The sequence below is a fragment of the Pyrus communis genome, chromosome 13, assembly GCF_963583255.1.
Source record: "Pyrus communis chromosome 13, drPyrComm1.1, whole genome shotgun sequence".
NCBI classification, from domain to species: domain Eukaryota; kingdom Viridiplantae; phylum Streptophyta; class Magnoliopsida; order Rosales; family Rosaceae; genus Pyrus; species Pyrus communis.
This window is the reverse complement of record NC_084815.1, coordinates 21035171-21049513: the sequence shown is the minus strand read 5'-3', so window position 1 is coordinate 21049513 and position 14343 is coordinate 21035171. Positions and strand designations below refer to the sequence as shown.

At 38.6% G+C, this 14343-nt stretch overlaps 1 protein-coding gene across 1 annotated transcript; it reads left to right on the top strand.

The window, feature by feature from the left end:
• Positions 1-2009: 2009 nt before the first annotated feature.
• Positions 2010-4673, top strand: LOC137712513 (cytochrome P450 736A117-like). Its single transcript, XM_068451588.1, has 2 exons — positions 2010-3051; positions 3312-4673. Exons 1-2 carry the CDS (start codon positions 2143-2145, stop codon positions 3918-3920), a joined length of 1518 nt encoding a protein of 505 aa, XP_068307689.1. The 5' UTR covers positions 2010-2142; the 3' UTR covers positions 3921-4673.
• The last annotated feature ends 9670 nt before the right edge of the window (positions 4674-14343 follow it).

Sequence of the window (14343 nt, the reverse complement as noted above, 5' to 3'; positions counted from 1 at the left end):
AGTTGACTTTGTACAACATAAAAGGTAACTAATAACTCTTGATTATTTACATAAAACAATATGGAGAGAATGGTGGGATCACGTTTTGACAGCAGTTGTGGTGGAGAGATTTGTGGTGGATTCAATACTCTTGTCAGAGCCAATACGCTGCCGTGTCAAATGCTTCCGTATAGAACATTTCATCTTGTAGATTACAGATGAATTTGAGAGTAGTTAGGGGATTGCGCGACCAGGCCAGCGGCAGCAGTTGCTTCAGATAAATACAGGTGGCCTCCACATAAGCAGTGCTGGCTTTCTCCGGCTTGATCACATTGAAAAAGAGATCAACGCAGGGGTTACCGGTACTAAGCAAGCCAGTAATCAAGCCAATTAATGGGATTGGATTTGCGAAATCTTGTCGTGGTTTTTGAATTGTCGAAATTGAAATTGGCTGCGGAGAAAGTGTGTGCGGGTATCTGGAGGTGAGGGATCAACAAGAGTTGTATAACTGGTTGCGACAAATCTTTTTGCGTGTCGTGAAATTTTATTGCCATGCTTTTGGTATGCTCTCACTACCGAGAGTAGTTTAGCCATTTTCAAAGCTTTGGTGATAAAAATATGAATAGGATTCTACTCCTATAGCAGCAAAAGTTCATTACTTGATCCTGTAAGGTGCATTAAGAAACCTCCATATATATTGTAGGAGTATTTTTAATTTCTAGGAATTTGTATTGACGGAGAGAATCATCTGAGATGATCTGCAAACTTAAATCAATAAACAGCTTTTCTAATTAAGCATCATACTATATTCGTCATTCGTAACCTCTGATGAATTTTCTATTAATTTTCCGCTCGAAATCATTTGTGTTCAATGAAAAAAATTCGGTTCGATGGTTTTTATGAGAAATTTCATTGTTTATGTACTTTTTTTACGAATGTTTTTCATGACATGCTAGAGTTTTCAGAAAACTTATTATATAGTACTATATTTGTGTTTTCAAAATAGGGGATTAGTATGTTAAAAAAGAAAAAAGTTTTCTTATTAATAGTAATAGTATTTTAAACTTTGGTCAAGTCGCCCTTCGTTTTGCGCCCCTTCAGGAGTTAGATACGAGGCATACAATCCCAACATCAGGACACTTCCACACAGATATCTTCAGTCTTCTCTATGTAGGACTCATTCCTTAGTTCGTACCTTTTTATAATAATTCTTTCGCATTATTCTTAATTAGTTGTATGACATATTTCTTTAATTTCTAACTACATATTTTATTTGTATGCATGTTTAAAATGGCTTTGTCACCTTCAGGTGTCGGCCAACACGTATTTATCTTGATATTTGGAGATATCGGGATAGGGGGTGTCTATCCGTTGTCCAAATGAAAACAAAAATAAATGCTAATTGCTAAAAAGCTTATATATATATATATATATATATGTATGTATATATATATTTCAAATTGTTGACGATCACTACATATAATGAGTTAAAACTTTATAGTTCTTGGTCCAAAATAGACCAAGAAGATAAGAATCACATAATCTGCAACTTTGTTCGAATTGTTGTAGCCAATACAAAATACTACACTACAAAAGCTTAGGTTTTCAAATTGCTATCGAACTAAGTTGCAAGGGGATAGGCAGATACTTATAGTCAACTATGCAAAAGGGGTGGGCACAGATCCGTCTTTACATATTTTCTGTGCTAAGCTTTTGTAGTGCGGTATTCTATTTGGCTGCTACAATTCAATAAAAGCTGCAGATTATGTGAATCTTACCAAGTTTTAGCTCATCATACCTAGTGGTCAACAACAATTTGAAAACTTTTGTCTTAAAGATGTCCTATACACCACCTTGTACACTGTTCTTGTTTTTTTTTTTTTTTTTTTTTTTTTTTTTTTTTTTTTGTGTGGTTATGGTTATTTCAAAGAAAATATAAGATGACATAGAAACGGATAATTAAGTGAGTCAAAGGAAAAGAAGATAGAAGCAAGGTAATGAAAATGAAATTTGCGTGGAATATACAAATGGAGCAATCTATGGCACATCTGCTAGAAAAAAGAAAGCCACCTACCCCACAAATTAAGTAGGATAGGATTATATAAACACACAAGCACAGAGAATACATACACGAAAACACATTTTCTTTTACCAGGTAGGACAATGATGCTGGTGAATGAAACCACCTCCTCTTTGCAACCTTTAGCCTTCACACTTCTGGCGATTTTCATCATTCTCATATACAGATGGTACTCCTCCACCACAACCACCAACAAAACCTCATCACCCCCTTCTCCGCCAAAGCTCCCTATCATTGGAAACTTTCACCAAATAGACTTGTACCCTCATCGCTCACTGCAAACATTATCTCAACGCCATGGCCCTCTCATGCTTCTTCACTTCGGACATGTCCCAGTCCTTATTGTCTCTTCCGCTCAGGAAGCTCGGGAGATCATGAAAACCCATGACCTCACATTTTCTGATCGACCCAAGTCCACCAACTTTGAAAAGCTTCTCTACAACTATAAAGACGTTGCATCTGCTCCTTATGGTGAGTATTGGAGGCAGGTCAAAAGCTTATGTGTCATAAATCTTTTGAGCAACAAAAGGGTTCGCTCTTTTCGCTTTGTCAGAGAAGAGGAAACCAAAACCATGATCAGCAACATAATGAAGTCATCACCATCAGTTTTGAATTTAAGCGAAATGTTTGCGAGGCTTACTAATGATGTTGTATGTAGAGTCGCTCTGGGGAGGAAGTACAGTGGTGAAGGTGGGATGAAGTTTGCGGGACTTTTGGGGGAGTTCAATGAGTTATTGGGAACTACTAACATTGGGGACTATATCCCATGGCTTTCTTGGTTGAGCCGTGTCAACGGTTTGGAAGCCAGGTTCGACAAGGTGGCTAAGAAGTTTGATGACTTTTTAGATAACGTGGTCCAAGAGCATATGGGTCAGAGTTCAAGGAGTGGAGATGATAACCAACAGGATTTTGTCGATGTTTTGCTTGCATTTCAGAAAGAAAACTTGGCAGGTTTTCCTATTGAGACAGTTACTATTAAGGCTCTCATCTTGGTAATCATCTCTCTCTATCTCTCTGTGTTTCTGTTGGAATGCTATTAAATAAACTGATTCGTGCATATGTTAGATATTAAACAGCTGAAAATCCAAAACTTCGGTGTTAAATCACATACAGTTACAAGTTGAATAGTAAATCAAATCAGATAGGTTATCATGCTTCCCGCTGCTTACTTTCCTTTAAAACTAACACAATTCTTCCTCTATGTAATTATATGTATTTCAAATACCTTAATCAATAATATTAACTGTTGAAGGATATGTTTGCTGGTGGCACTGATACCACATATACAGTCCTGGAGTGGGCAATGACTGAGCTTTTAAGGCATCCTAGGGTAATGAAAAAGTTGCAGAATGAGGTACGAGAAATAGTTCGAAAGGGAGAACACATAACAGAAGATGATCTGATTGGAATGCACTACTTGAAGGCGGTGATCAAGGAGACTCTTCGCCTACATCCACCAATTCCATTACCGCTTAGGATTGCAGTACAAGACGTGGAAATAGGTGGTTACAAAATTAAAGCCAAGACACACGTTATGATCAATGCATGGCAAATTGGAAGAGATCCCAAACTATATGAAAAACCAGAGGAGTTTGAGCCAGAAAGGTTCTTGAATAGTGAGATAGATTATAAAGGGAATGACTTTCAGTTAATTCCATTTGGTGCTGGTAGGAGGGTCTGTCCGGGAATTCAGTTTGCCATGTCTGTCAATGAGATTGCGTTGGCAAATATCGTGCACAAGTTCGACTGGACGTTGCCTGGTGGAGCAAGTGGGGAGGATTTAGACATGACTGAATCTACTGGTACAACCCTACACAGAAAAAATGCTCTCAGAGCTGTTGCTATTCCATTTTCATGTTGAAAGATTGAGGCTATATGGAATAGCAACGGCTAACACGTTCTATATATAAAATAAATAACAGCCGTTGCCATTCCATTTATATATATTTAGGTTTAATTTTTCTTCACCTGGCAAAAAAGGGTTTAATTTTCTTCTTTGAAACTATGATGCTGGTGAATGAAACGTCCTCGTTTTCGCAAAACTTGTTTTTTTTTTTAAGGAAATCTCGACTCTATCATGGAAATTTTATTGATATCGGAAAAACGGTACACTTAGATAGGGGAATTTAAACACATAACCCCTCATAATACAAGAAAAAACAGATAAATTAAAATACATGAAAAAAATGAAGGACATAAACCTTACTCCTCCAGAAACAAAAACAACAAAGATACAAAGAAAAGAGGGGGATATGAAACCTAACCCCTCTAAAACAGAACAAATAACACCACAAGGTTAAGAAAAGAAAGAAAGAAAAAAGTGAGACAAACTTGTATGTCGAAATGCACATTAATTTGAGAAGAAAAACCCCTCCACAACGCAACCTTTCACCTTTACATTGCTGGCCATTTTCGTGATCCATATTGGAGCATTTGTGTCTGTTGGAACTGTTTTTATCTTACATGGAATTGTTTGGATGAAAGGGTCTTTACCCTTTTTTTTTTCCTGTTTCTTTCGGTCCAATACCTAATTTTTCTTAGGTTCGATTCTCGTCAAAGGTAAATTTGAACCACTTTATTGCTAACTCATTATGAGGCTAGGCTCACCCCCTTCTCCTTAGTGTGGATAGTATCGTTTGTTAAAATTAAAAAAATTAAAAAAAAAAAGTGCCTCAATAAACCATACACTAGCAAAAAATAAAGAAAACATATAAAAAACGGTTAAATTTAATGATCATTTTATTCAATACAACATAATTTTAGACACCAAATGTGGTCTGAAAATGTTTAAAAGCAATGTTTAAACACAGCCTGTTCGGAAAAAAAGTAGCCTACTTGTAGTTGACGGCTTGGTTCTTTTTTGGGGCATTGTGAGGGCTTTGAAAGTAAGGTTTTTACTATTATAGCCCGAAAATTAAGCATTATGTGCAGCTCCTAATCCATTATCATCCTTTCAAAAAAAATGGGGAAGAAAGAGAAAGTCACCTATGCATACAATTCAACCAAAGCTTTATGCGCAGCTCCTAAGCTTTTGTATTGCAGTATTCTAAATGGGCTGCAACAATTCAACCAAAGTTGCTGTTGCGTGACTCTTATTTCCTCTTACAGATGGCATATTTAGACGAAGAACTGTAAAGTTTTGGCTCATCATATCGATCCAGTGGTCATCAACAATTTGAAAACTTATCTCTTACAGATGTCCTATACATCGCCTTGTATTCTTTTTCTTATGTTTATTTCAAAGAAAATAAAAGATGACATAGAAACCAATAACTAAGTCAGTCAAAGGAAAAGAAAATAGAAGCGAGGCAAGGAAAATGAAATTTGAGTTGGAATATTCAAATGGAGCAATCTGTGGCACATCTGCTAAGGAAAATGAAATTTGAGCTGGAATATTCAAATGGAGCAATCTGTGCAAATGGAGCAATCTGTGGCACATCTGCTAAGGAAAATGAAATTTGAGTTGGAATATTCAAATGGAGCAATCTGTGATGAAATTTGAGTTGGAATATTCAAATGGAGCAATCTGTGGCACATCTGCTAAGGAAAATGAAATTTGAGTTGGAATATTCAAATGGAGCAATCTGTGCAAATGGAGCAATCTGTGGCACATCTGCTAAGGAAAATGAAATTTGAGTTGGAATATTCAAATGGAGCAATCTGTGGCACATCTGCTAAGGAAAATGAAATTTGCGTTGGAATATACAAATATGGATGTAAGATGTTGTAGTTGTTGAGTGGTAATCTTGTCTTCGGCCCATGACAAGTGATCCAACCCAAAGCCTATTGTGCAAATGCTAGAAAATTCTAGCAATCTATGTCGGTGATAGTAGCTGGAAAATTCCAGCAATGGAAGTCGGTGGGAGTATTATGCAAGCCAATGTCGGTGTGCATTCAAGAAAGATCTAGAGGCAGCAAATCATGTGGTCATTGCTGCAATGCCCAAGTCGGTGGGCAGAGTAAGTCGGCAAAATGCATGCCTATAAATTTAGGTGTGTGTGTGTGTGTTGCTATGTAGCAAGAAGAAGTGAGAGCAAGAAAGAGAGCAAGAAGTGAGAAAAAGAGTGAAGTGTGAGTGTGTTTGAGTGTTTCCTCTTGTATTAAGATTGTGTGAGAATAAAAATTTTTGTATAACACTTTGAGTGTTTTTTTCTTTCTCTTGCCTATCAAATTCCGCTGCATTACATTCTCCTTTGTGAGATAAACATCTCCAAAGTAGTGAAGTATTTTTAAACCCCAACAAAGTGGTACCAGAGCTATGGCTAGCAATGTTATGGCAGCCTTCCAAGTTCCAGTGCTCGACAGCAACAACTTCGATAATTGGAGTATCAAAATGAAGGCCCTTTTGGGTGCACACGATGTCTGGGAAGTCGTGGATAAAGGCTACACTGAGCCAGAAGATGAAGCTACTCTGTCTCAATCCCAGAATGAGAGTTTGAAAGATTCAAGAAAGAGAGACAAGAAGGCTCTCTACCTCATCTACCAAGCATTAGATGACAATGGGTTTGAGAAGGTCTCGAGTGCAACCTCTGCCAAGCAAGCATGGGAGAAGCTTCAAACCTCTTACAAAGGAGCCGAACAAGTGAAAAAGGTTCGTCTTCAAGTATTAAGAGGTGAGTTTGAATCTCTACAAATGAAAGGGTCTGAATCAATCTCTGATTATTTCTCAAGAGTCTTAGCCGTTTCCAATCAATTAAAAAGAAACGGAGAAAAATTAGAAGATGTTAGAATTATGGAGAAGATACTACGCTCGTTGGACCCCAAGTTCGAGCACATTGTCGTGACGATTGAAGAAACTAAAAACTTGGAAGAAATTAGTATAGAGCAATTAATGGGTTCGCTACAAGCATATGAAGAGAAACATAAGAAGAGGCAAGGGAATGATGAGCAGCTCCTTAAGACACATGTTCAGCCAAAGAAGAAAGAAGAAAGCTTTGACAACGAGAGAAGCCGATACGGAAGAAGTCGTGGTCGAGGTCGCGGACGTGGACATGGGCGTGGATGTGGTTGGAACTTAAACAACCATAGCAACTACGAAAGAGGAGAAAGCTCAACAAAAGGTCGCGGAAGAGGACGCTCAAACTCAAGGTATGAAAAATCTCAAGTTCAATGCTATAATTGTCAAAAGTTTGGGCATTATGCTTGGGAATGTAGAGCTCCAAACAGCAGACTTGATGAGAAAGTCAATTATGTGAAAGAAGAGAAAGAAGAGAATGGTGTTGTGCTACTAGCATGCAAGAACAATGATGGAGACCAAGACTATACATGGTACCTTGACACCGGCGCCAGCAACCACATGTGCGGAAGAAGAAGCATCTTCGTAGAGCTCAATGAATCAGTGAGTGGCAACGTTTCTTTTGGAGATGAATCCAAAATACCCGTAAAAGGAAAAGGTAACATCCTTATTCCCCTGGAAAATGGCGGTCACCAATTAATTTCAAATGTCTACTACGTGCCCAATATGAAAAGCAACATTTTGAGTTTGGGTCAACTCTTAGAAAAAGGTTATGATTTTCATACGAAAAATTATATCCTTTTTCTTAGAGATGACAAAGGAAGATTAATTGCCAAGGCGAAAATGTCAAAGAATAGGATGTTTCCCATGAACATTCAAAACGATGTTGCAAAGTGTCTCAAGATATGTTACAAAGACATATCTTGGCTTTGGCATCTTCGTTTTGGGCATCTTAACTTTAGAGGACTGGAGTTATTATCTAAGAAGGAGATGGTGCGAGGCTTACCGTGCATCAGCCACCCTGATCAAGTTTGTGAAGGATGTTTACTTGGGAAACAGTTCAGGAAAAGCTTTCCAAAGGAGTCGACCACAAGAGCCCAGAAGCCACTCGAGCTCATTCACACCGATGTGTGCGGTCCAATAAAACCAAGCTCTTTGGGTAAAAATAATTATTTCCTTCTCTTCATTGATGATTTTTCAAGAAAAACCTGGGTGTATTTCTTGAAGCAGAAATCAGAAGTCTTTGGAGCATTCAAGAAGTTCAAAGCCGCTGTAGAAAAGGAGAGTGGTTGCAAGATCAAAGCCATGAGATCTGATCGAGGAGGAGAATTCACTTCGAAGGAATTTCAAGAGTTTTGTGAAGAAAATGGAATTCGTCGACCTTTGACAGTTCCAAGATCCCCTCAACAAAATGGAGTAGCGGAAAGAAAAAATCGAACCATCCTCGACATGGCTCGAAGCATGCTCAAAAGCAAGAAATTGCCTAAGGAATTGTGGGCAGAAGCTGTAGCATGTGCTGTCTACCTATCCAATCGGTCTCCAACAAGGAGTGTGTGGGGAAAAACTCCGCAAGAAGCATGGAGTGGAAGAAAACCAGGTATTTCTCATCTAAGAGTTTTTGGAAGCATAGCCCATGTACACGTACCAGACGAGAGGAGAACCAAACTCGACGACAAAAGTGAGAAGTTCATCTTCATCGGCTATGACACCAATTCAAAAGGCTATAAGCTGTATAATCCAAACAATGGGAAGACGGTAATCAGTCGAGACGTGATGTTCGATGAAGAAGGAGAATGGGATTTTGGCCCGCATGCAGGTGATCTTCACTTCTTTCCTCAATTTGAATAAGAGAATGAACAAGGGATGATGGAGCAAGCAAGAGAGGTTCAACAAGAATCCACTACTCCACCTGCTTCACCAACATCAACCAATCATGGTAATTCATCAGCATCAGCATTGTCAAGTGGGAGTCTAAATGAAAGAGAAGTACCACGCACAAGAAGTATACGAGATCTTTATGAGGTAGCTGAAAGACTTGATAATCCTACACTTTTCTGTCTCTTTGCTGATTGTGAACCAGTCGACTTCCAAGAAGCAGTGCAAGATACTAAGTGGAGGAAAGCAATGGATGAAGAAATTGAAGCAATCCAGAAGAATGATACATGGGAACTCGCTATTCTTCCGAAAGGACACAAAGCCATCGGAGTCAAGTGGGTGTACAAGACAAAGAAAAATGCCAATGGAGAGGTCGAAAGATACAAGGCAAGACTAGTGGCGAAAGGCTATAGTCAAAGAGCCGGAATCGACTATGATGAGGTATTCGCACCCGTTGCTCGGTTGGAAACTATACGATTACTAATTTCTTTGGCAGCTCAAAACAGTTGGAAGATTCAACAAATGGATGTGAAGTCCGCCTTCCTAAATGGAGTTCTTGAAGAAGAAGTCTACATTCAGCAACCGTCAGGCTATGAGATCAAAGGGCATGAAGACAAAGTTCTGAAGCTGAAGAAAGCCCTCTATGGGTTAAAACAAGCGCCACGAGCATGGAATAGTCGCATCGACAAGTACTTTCAAGAAAACAATTTCATCAAGTGCCCTCATGAACATGCTCTCTACGTCAAAGTCAAAGATGAAGATATTTTGATTGTGTGCTTATATGTGGATGATCTAATCTTCACCGGGAGTAATCCAAGCATGTTTGACGAGTTCAAGAGAGTGATGACCAAAGAATTTGAGATGACCGACATCGGGTTGATGGCATATTACCTAGGCATTGAAGTCAAGCAGAACGAAGAAGGAATTTTCATCTCCCAAGAAAACTACACAAAGGAGATACTAAAAAAGTTCAAAATGGACGACTGCAAGCCCATGAGCACGCCAATGGAGTGCGGAGTCAAACTAACCAAGTATGACAAAGGAGAAAGCGTAGATCCAACATTTTTCAAAAGTCTAGTTGGAAGCTTACGCTACTTGACTTGCACAAGACCAGATATTCTCTATGCTGTCGGATTAATCAGTCGCCACATGGAGAATCCCACAACTACACATTTGAAAACGGCCAAAAGAATTCTTCGATACCTCAAAGGTACTGTTAACTTTGGCTTGGTTTATTCAAGTTCTGATAACTACAAACTTGCTGGATATAGCGATAGTGATTGGGCAGGAGATTCCGACGATAGAAAAAGCACGACTGGATTTGTGTTCTTCATGGGAGACACTGCATTCACATGGATGTCGAAGAAGCAACCGATTGTCACTCTCTCTACCTGCGAAGCTGAATATGTAGCTGCTACTTCATGTGTCTGCCATGCAATCTGGCTGAGAAACTTGCTGAAAGAATTAAGAATGCGACAAGAAGAGCCAACAAAGATCTATGTCGACAACAAGTCTGCAATAGCTCTAGCAAAGAATCCAGTATTCCATAACAGGAGCAAACATATAGATACCCGTTATCACTACATAAGAGAGTGCATTGCAAGAAAGGATGTGCAAGTGGAATACGTGAAGTCTCAAGACCAAATCGCAGACATATTCACCAAGCCCCTCAAACAAGAAGACTTTGTCAGACTAAGAAACTCAATCGGCGTCACAAGACAAGATTAAGGGGGGATGTTGAGTGGTAATCTTGTCTTCGGCCCATGACAAGTGATCCAACCCAAAGCCTATTGTGCAAATGCTAGAAAATTCTAGCAATCTATGTCGGTGATAGTAGCTGGAAAATTCCAGCAATGGAAGTCGGTGGGAGTATTATGCAAGCCAATGTCGGTGTGCATTCAAGAAAGATCTAGAGGCAGCAAATCATGTGGTCATTGCTGCAATGCCCAAGTCGGTGGGCAGAGTAAGTCGGCAAAATGCATGCCTATAAATTTAGGTGTGTGTGTGTGTGTGTTGCTATGTAGCAAGAAGAGGTGAGAGCAAGAAAGAGAGCAAGAAGTGAGAAAAAGAGTGAAGTGTGAGTGTGTTTGAGTGTTTCCTCTTGTATTAAGATTGTGTGAGAATAAAAATTTTTGTATAACACTTTGAGTGTTTTTTTCTTTCTCTTGCCTATCAAATTCCGCTGCATTACATTCTCCTTTGTGAGATAAACATCTCCAAAGTAGTGAAGTATTTTTAAACCCCAACAGTAGTGCAGTATTCTAAATTGGCTGCAACAATTCAACCAAAGTTGCTATTACGTGACTCTTATTTCCTCTTACGGACAGCATATTTTAGATGAAGAACTATAAAGTTTTAGCTCATTATATTGAGCCAGTGGTCATCAACAATTTGAACCCTTATGTCTTACAGATGTCCTATACATCGCCTAGTATTATTTTTGTTAAAATAATATGATTATTTCAAAGAGAATAAAATATGTTTTCAAGATATTTTATTTGAGTCAGATTCCCTCCAGATTGTTGGAGGCTTTGAAGGATCCTTCCCCCAATCTGTCCTTAATTGGTTAGGTTGTCGAGGACATCAAGGCCCTTATCTCCTCAATCATGGAGCTTTATCCACCCACATTCGACGCCAATCCAATGGAGTTGCTCACCGGCTTGCTCGTGTCGGTATTATATCTGGTCATGCTAGTGAATGGTTGGTTACCCCCTCCAATTGTAATCGTTGATTTACTTGTTGAGGATTCTGTACTGCCTTAATTGGCTTTTGTAACCCTTTGAAGTTTATCAATCTACCAATGTTTCTTTCCAAAAAAAAATGTAAGTCAAAGGAAAAGAAAACAGAAGCAAGGTAAGGAAAATGAAATTTGCGTTGGGATAACTATGGCACATCTGCTAAGGAAAGAACACCACCTACCCCCTAAGTAGGTTTATATAAACACACAAATCAGCCACCAGTTCCATTACTAGTGCTCAGGATTGCGGCCCAAGATGTGGAAATAGGTGGTTACAAAATTAAAGTCAAGGTACACGTTATGATCAATGCATGGCAAATTGGAAGAGATCCCAAACTGTATGAAAATCCAGGGGAGTTTGAGCCAGAAAGGTTCTTGAATAGTGAGATAGATTATAAAGAGAATGACTTTCAGTTAATTTCATTTGGTGCTGGTTGGAGGTATGTCCGGGAATTCAATTTGCCATGGCTGTCAATGAGATTGCGTTGGCAAATATCGTGCACAAGTTTGACTCGGCGTTGCCTGGTGGAGCAAGCGGGGAGGATTTAGACATGACTGAATCTACTGGTTTAACCACACATAGAAAAGATCCTCTCAGAGCTGTTGCTATTCCATATTTATTTTGAAAGATTAAGGCTATAGCCCATATGCTGTATTGAAACAATTGATCAACTCATTTGTCTAATGCTGCTGCCTTAGATGTACCATTGGAAAAGAAACAGCTGCATTATCATTGTAGACAGCGAAATTTTGGTGAAAATAAATGTTCACCAACACATTAAATTTTGACATGCTAGGACTTATGTGGCATGCATGCATCATTTGTCTCACAAATCGTACACATAACATGTGACTCAATAAAACCAGACGAGTCATTAAGAGGGACACTGTCAATACTTGGCGGCAAGGGATTATTTGATTTTAATTTAAATAAATCAAATATTAATTGATTGAGCCAAGTCACGAATTAAGCCACAAATCAAGTCTTGATTTGTCCATCAATTAATCAAGTCCACAATCAATGCCAAATCCATTCGTAGGCAAGGCTTGGAGAGCCTATCAATAAGAGGCTCCAAGACAAAGAAGGGAGCCAAAAAAATCATTCTCACACTAAGACGTTGAAGCTCCCAAACCCTCAAATTCCCAAACACTTAGAAGATTTAGAAAGCTCTCTGCATTCTTCGCCACACTTGTAAAGAACCACCAAGCATCCATAAGAAATCCAATTTATTACTTTATATACGTGTTCTTGTGTTATTGATCACAGGAAATTCACGTTTACAATCACGTGAATTAATTTAAAGTAAGCAAGATAAGTTTCATAACATAAGCCAAGATAGGGACACACGTAAGATCGTGACTGTTTGCATGCATGCACCGCTCCAATTTTTGTTGTCTTCTCCCCAAGAAGAGTAAAACTGGCGGACTAGCTGACTTATCTCTTGAAGAAAATAAAACGTTAAATTAGTGTTTGTTTCTTTATCTGACAAGAATCTGCAGGCCTGATCTTAACTATGGTGAAGCAGGAAGATTCCTGTTGATGTTCCCAAGTTTCTTTAAATTGACGTGCTGGAAAAACAGAAAAAAAAAAACAAAATTGACTCGAGACATGTATGTGGATTCAAATTTGCCATAGCTATTCAAAGAATATAGCAAAAAGTTGTCGGTGATTTTTCGTTTCTTGTGGGTTGAGGTTACGTGTGCTCACGTAGATGATAATGTTATCTTTCAAACTTTACTCGTCCTGCAACTATTGTAAACACTATTCTAAAAATCTCCGTCTAGGTGTTAGGTGGCTAATTATCATCCCGATTAATACCTAGACGTTTGAAAATTAAGAAAGAGTGCATATACCTGTTGAGGCGGGTGCCTGCACCCGCCTAGCCCGCCCAGATCCGCCTAAGTTGCGACTCATTTACACAGAAAATAGATAACTTCATTTTGCATTTTATTTTTTTTAATAAATTGTAAGAGACGTGTTGAATATTTAATTTAACACACATTATATACTTGTTCCCCATGTTTTCATTATGTTCCAATATTTCATAATATAAATGTCATTTTATTTTGTAGTTTATGATAAAGTTATATATATTTTAAGTATAAACCGACATTTATTTACACGAAATATAATGAATCTACTTAAATCCACCTAGTCCGCCTAGACCCCGCTTGGCCGTCTAGGCGCTAGGCGCCAGCCAACCGCTCCACTAGCGCCTAACGTCTTTTAGAATTTTGACTGTAAATAGGAGATATGCAAATAGTTCGATACTATCCAACCGAACTTTTGAACTATCGGCAGATGTTTGCCGAAGAGGTAGAAAACTCAAAACAAAAACATCACTATTCGGAAATGATTAACCGAATTGGATGGTAACAGTTCAAAGGTGTTCTACCGAACAACAGCAACCTATTCGGCACAAAAATTTTGTCCTACAGCGTAAGGACTTCCATTGGCAGAGGAAGATCGCAATTCTGTATGAGGTCTAAACCAGCAGTCTTCTGAGAAACAGAAATCAGACTTTGATGTAACATTAGAAGGATCACAGTGTAACTGCTCCGCCTATTATGAACGAAGTTACAATCGGTTTTAAGATACGAGTTCTCAACGGTATAACTATGTACACCTTCAAATAGTTTATCTGATCAAACAACAGGATTAGTAGACGTTCGATTTTTAGTTTGGAAGGCTGGACGTGTGGAGATGTCGGTGATATTTACTTCGGAGGCCAAAATATGGAGATTTGTAAGATCATGAAAACTGAAACCTACTTACGAGTATACAAATCTGAAATCCAAGCAAAAATAAAAGTCCTGAGTTTCATAAAATTCGTCAATGTCTAATTTTTCTACAATCTTGTGAAATGAATCCAAGATCTCTGTCACAAGTAATGGAGTTACAAGGCAATGCCAACAAGTTGGAAAACTTTTGATATT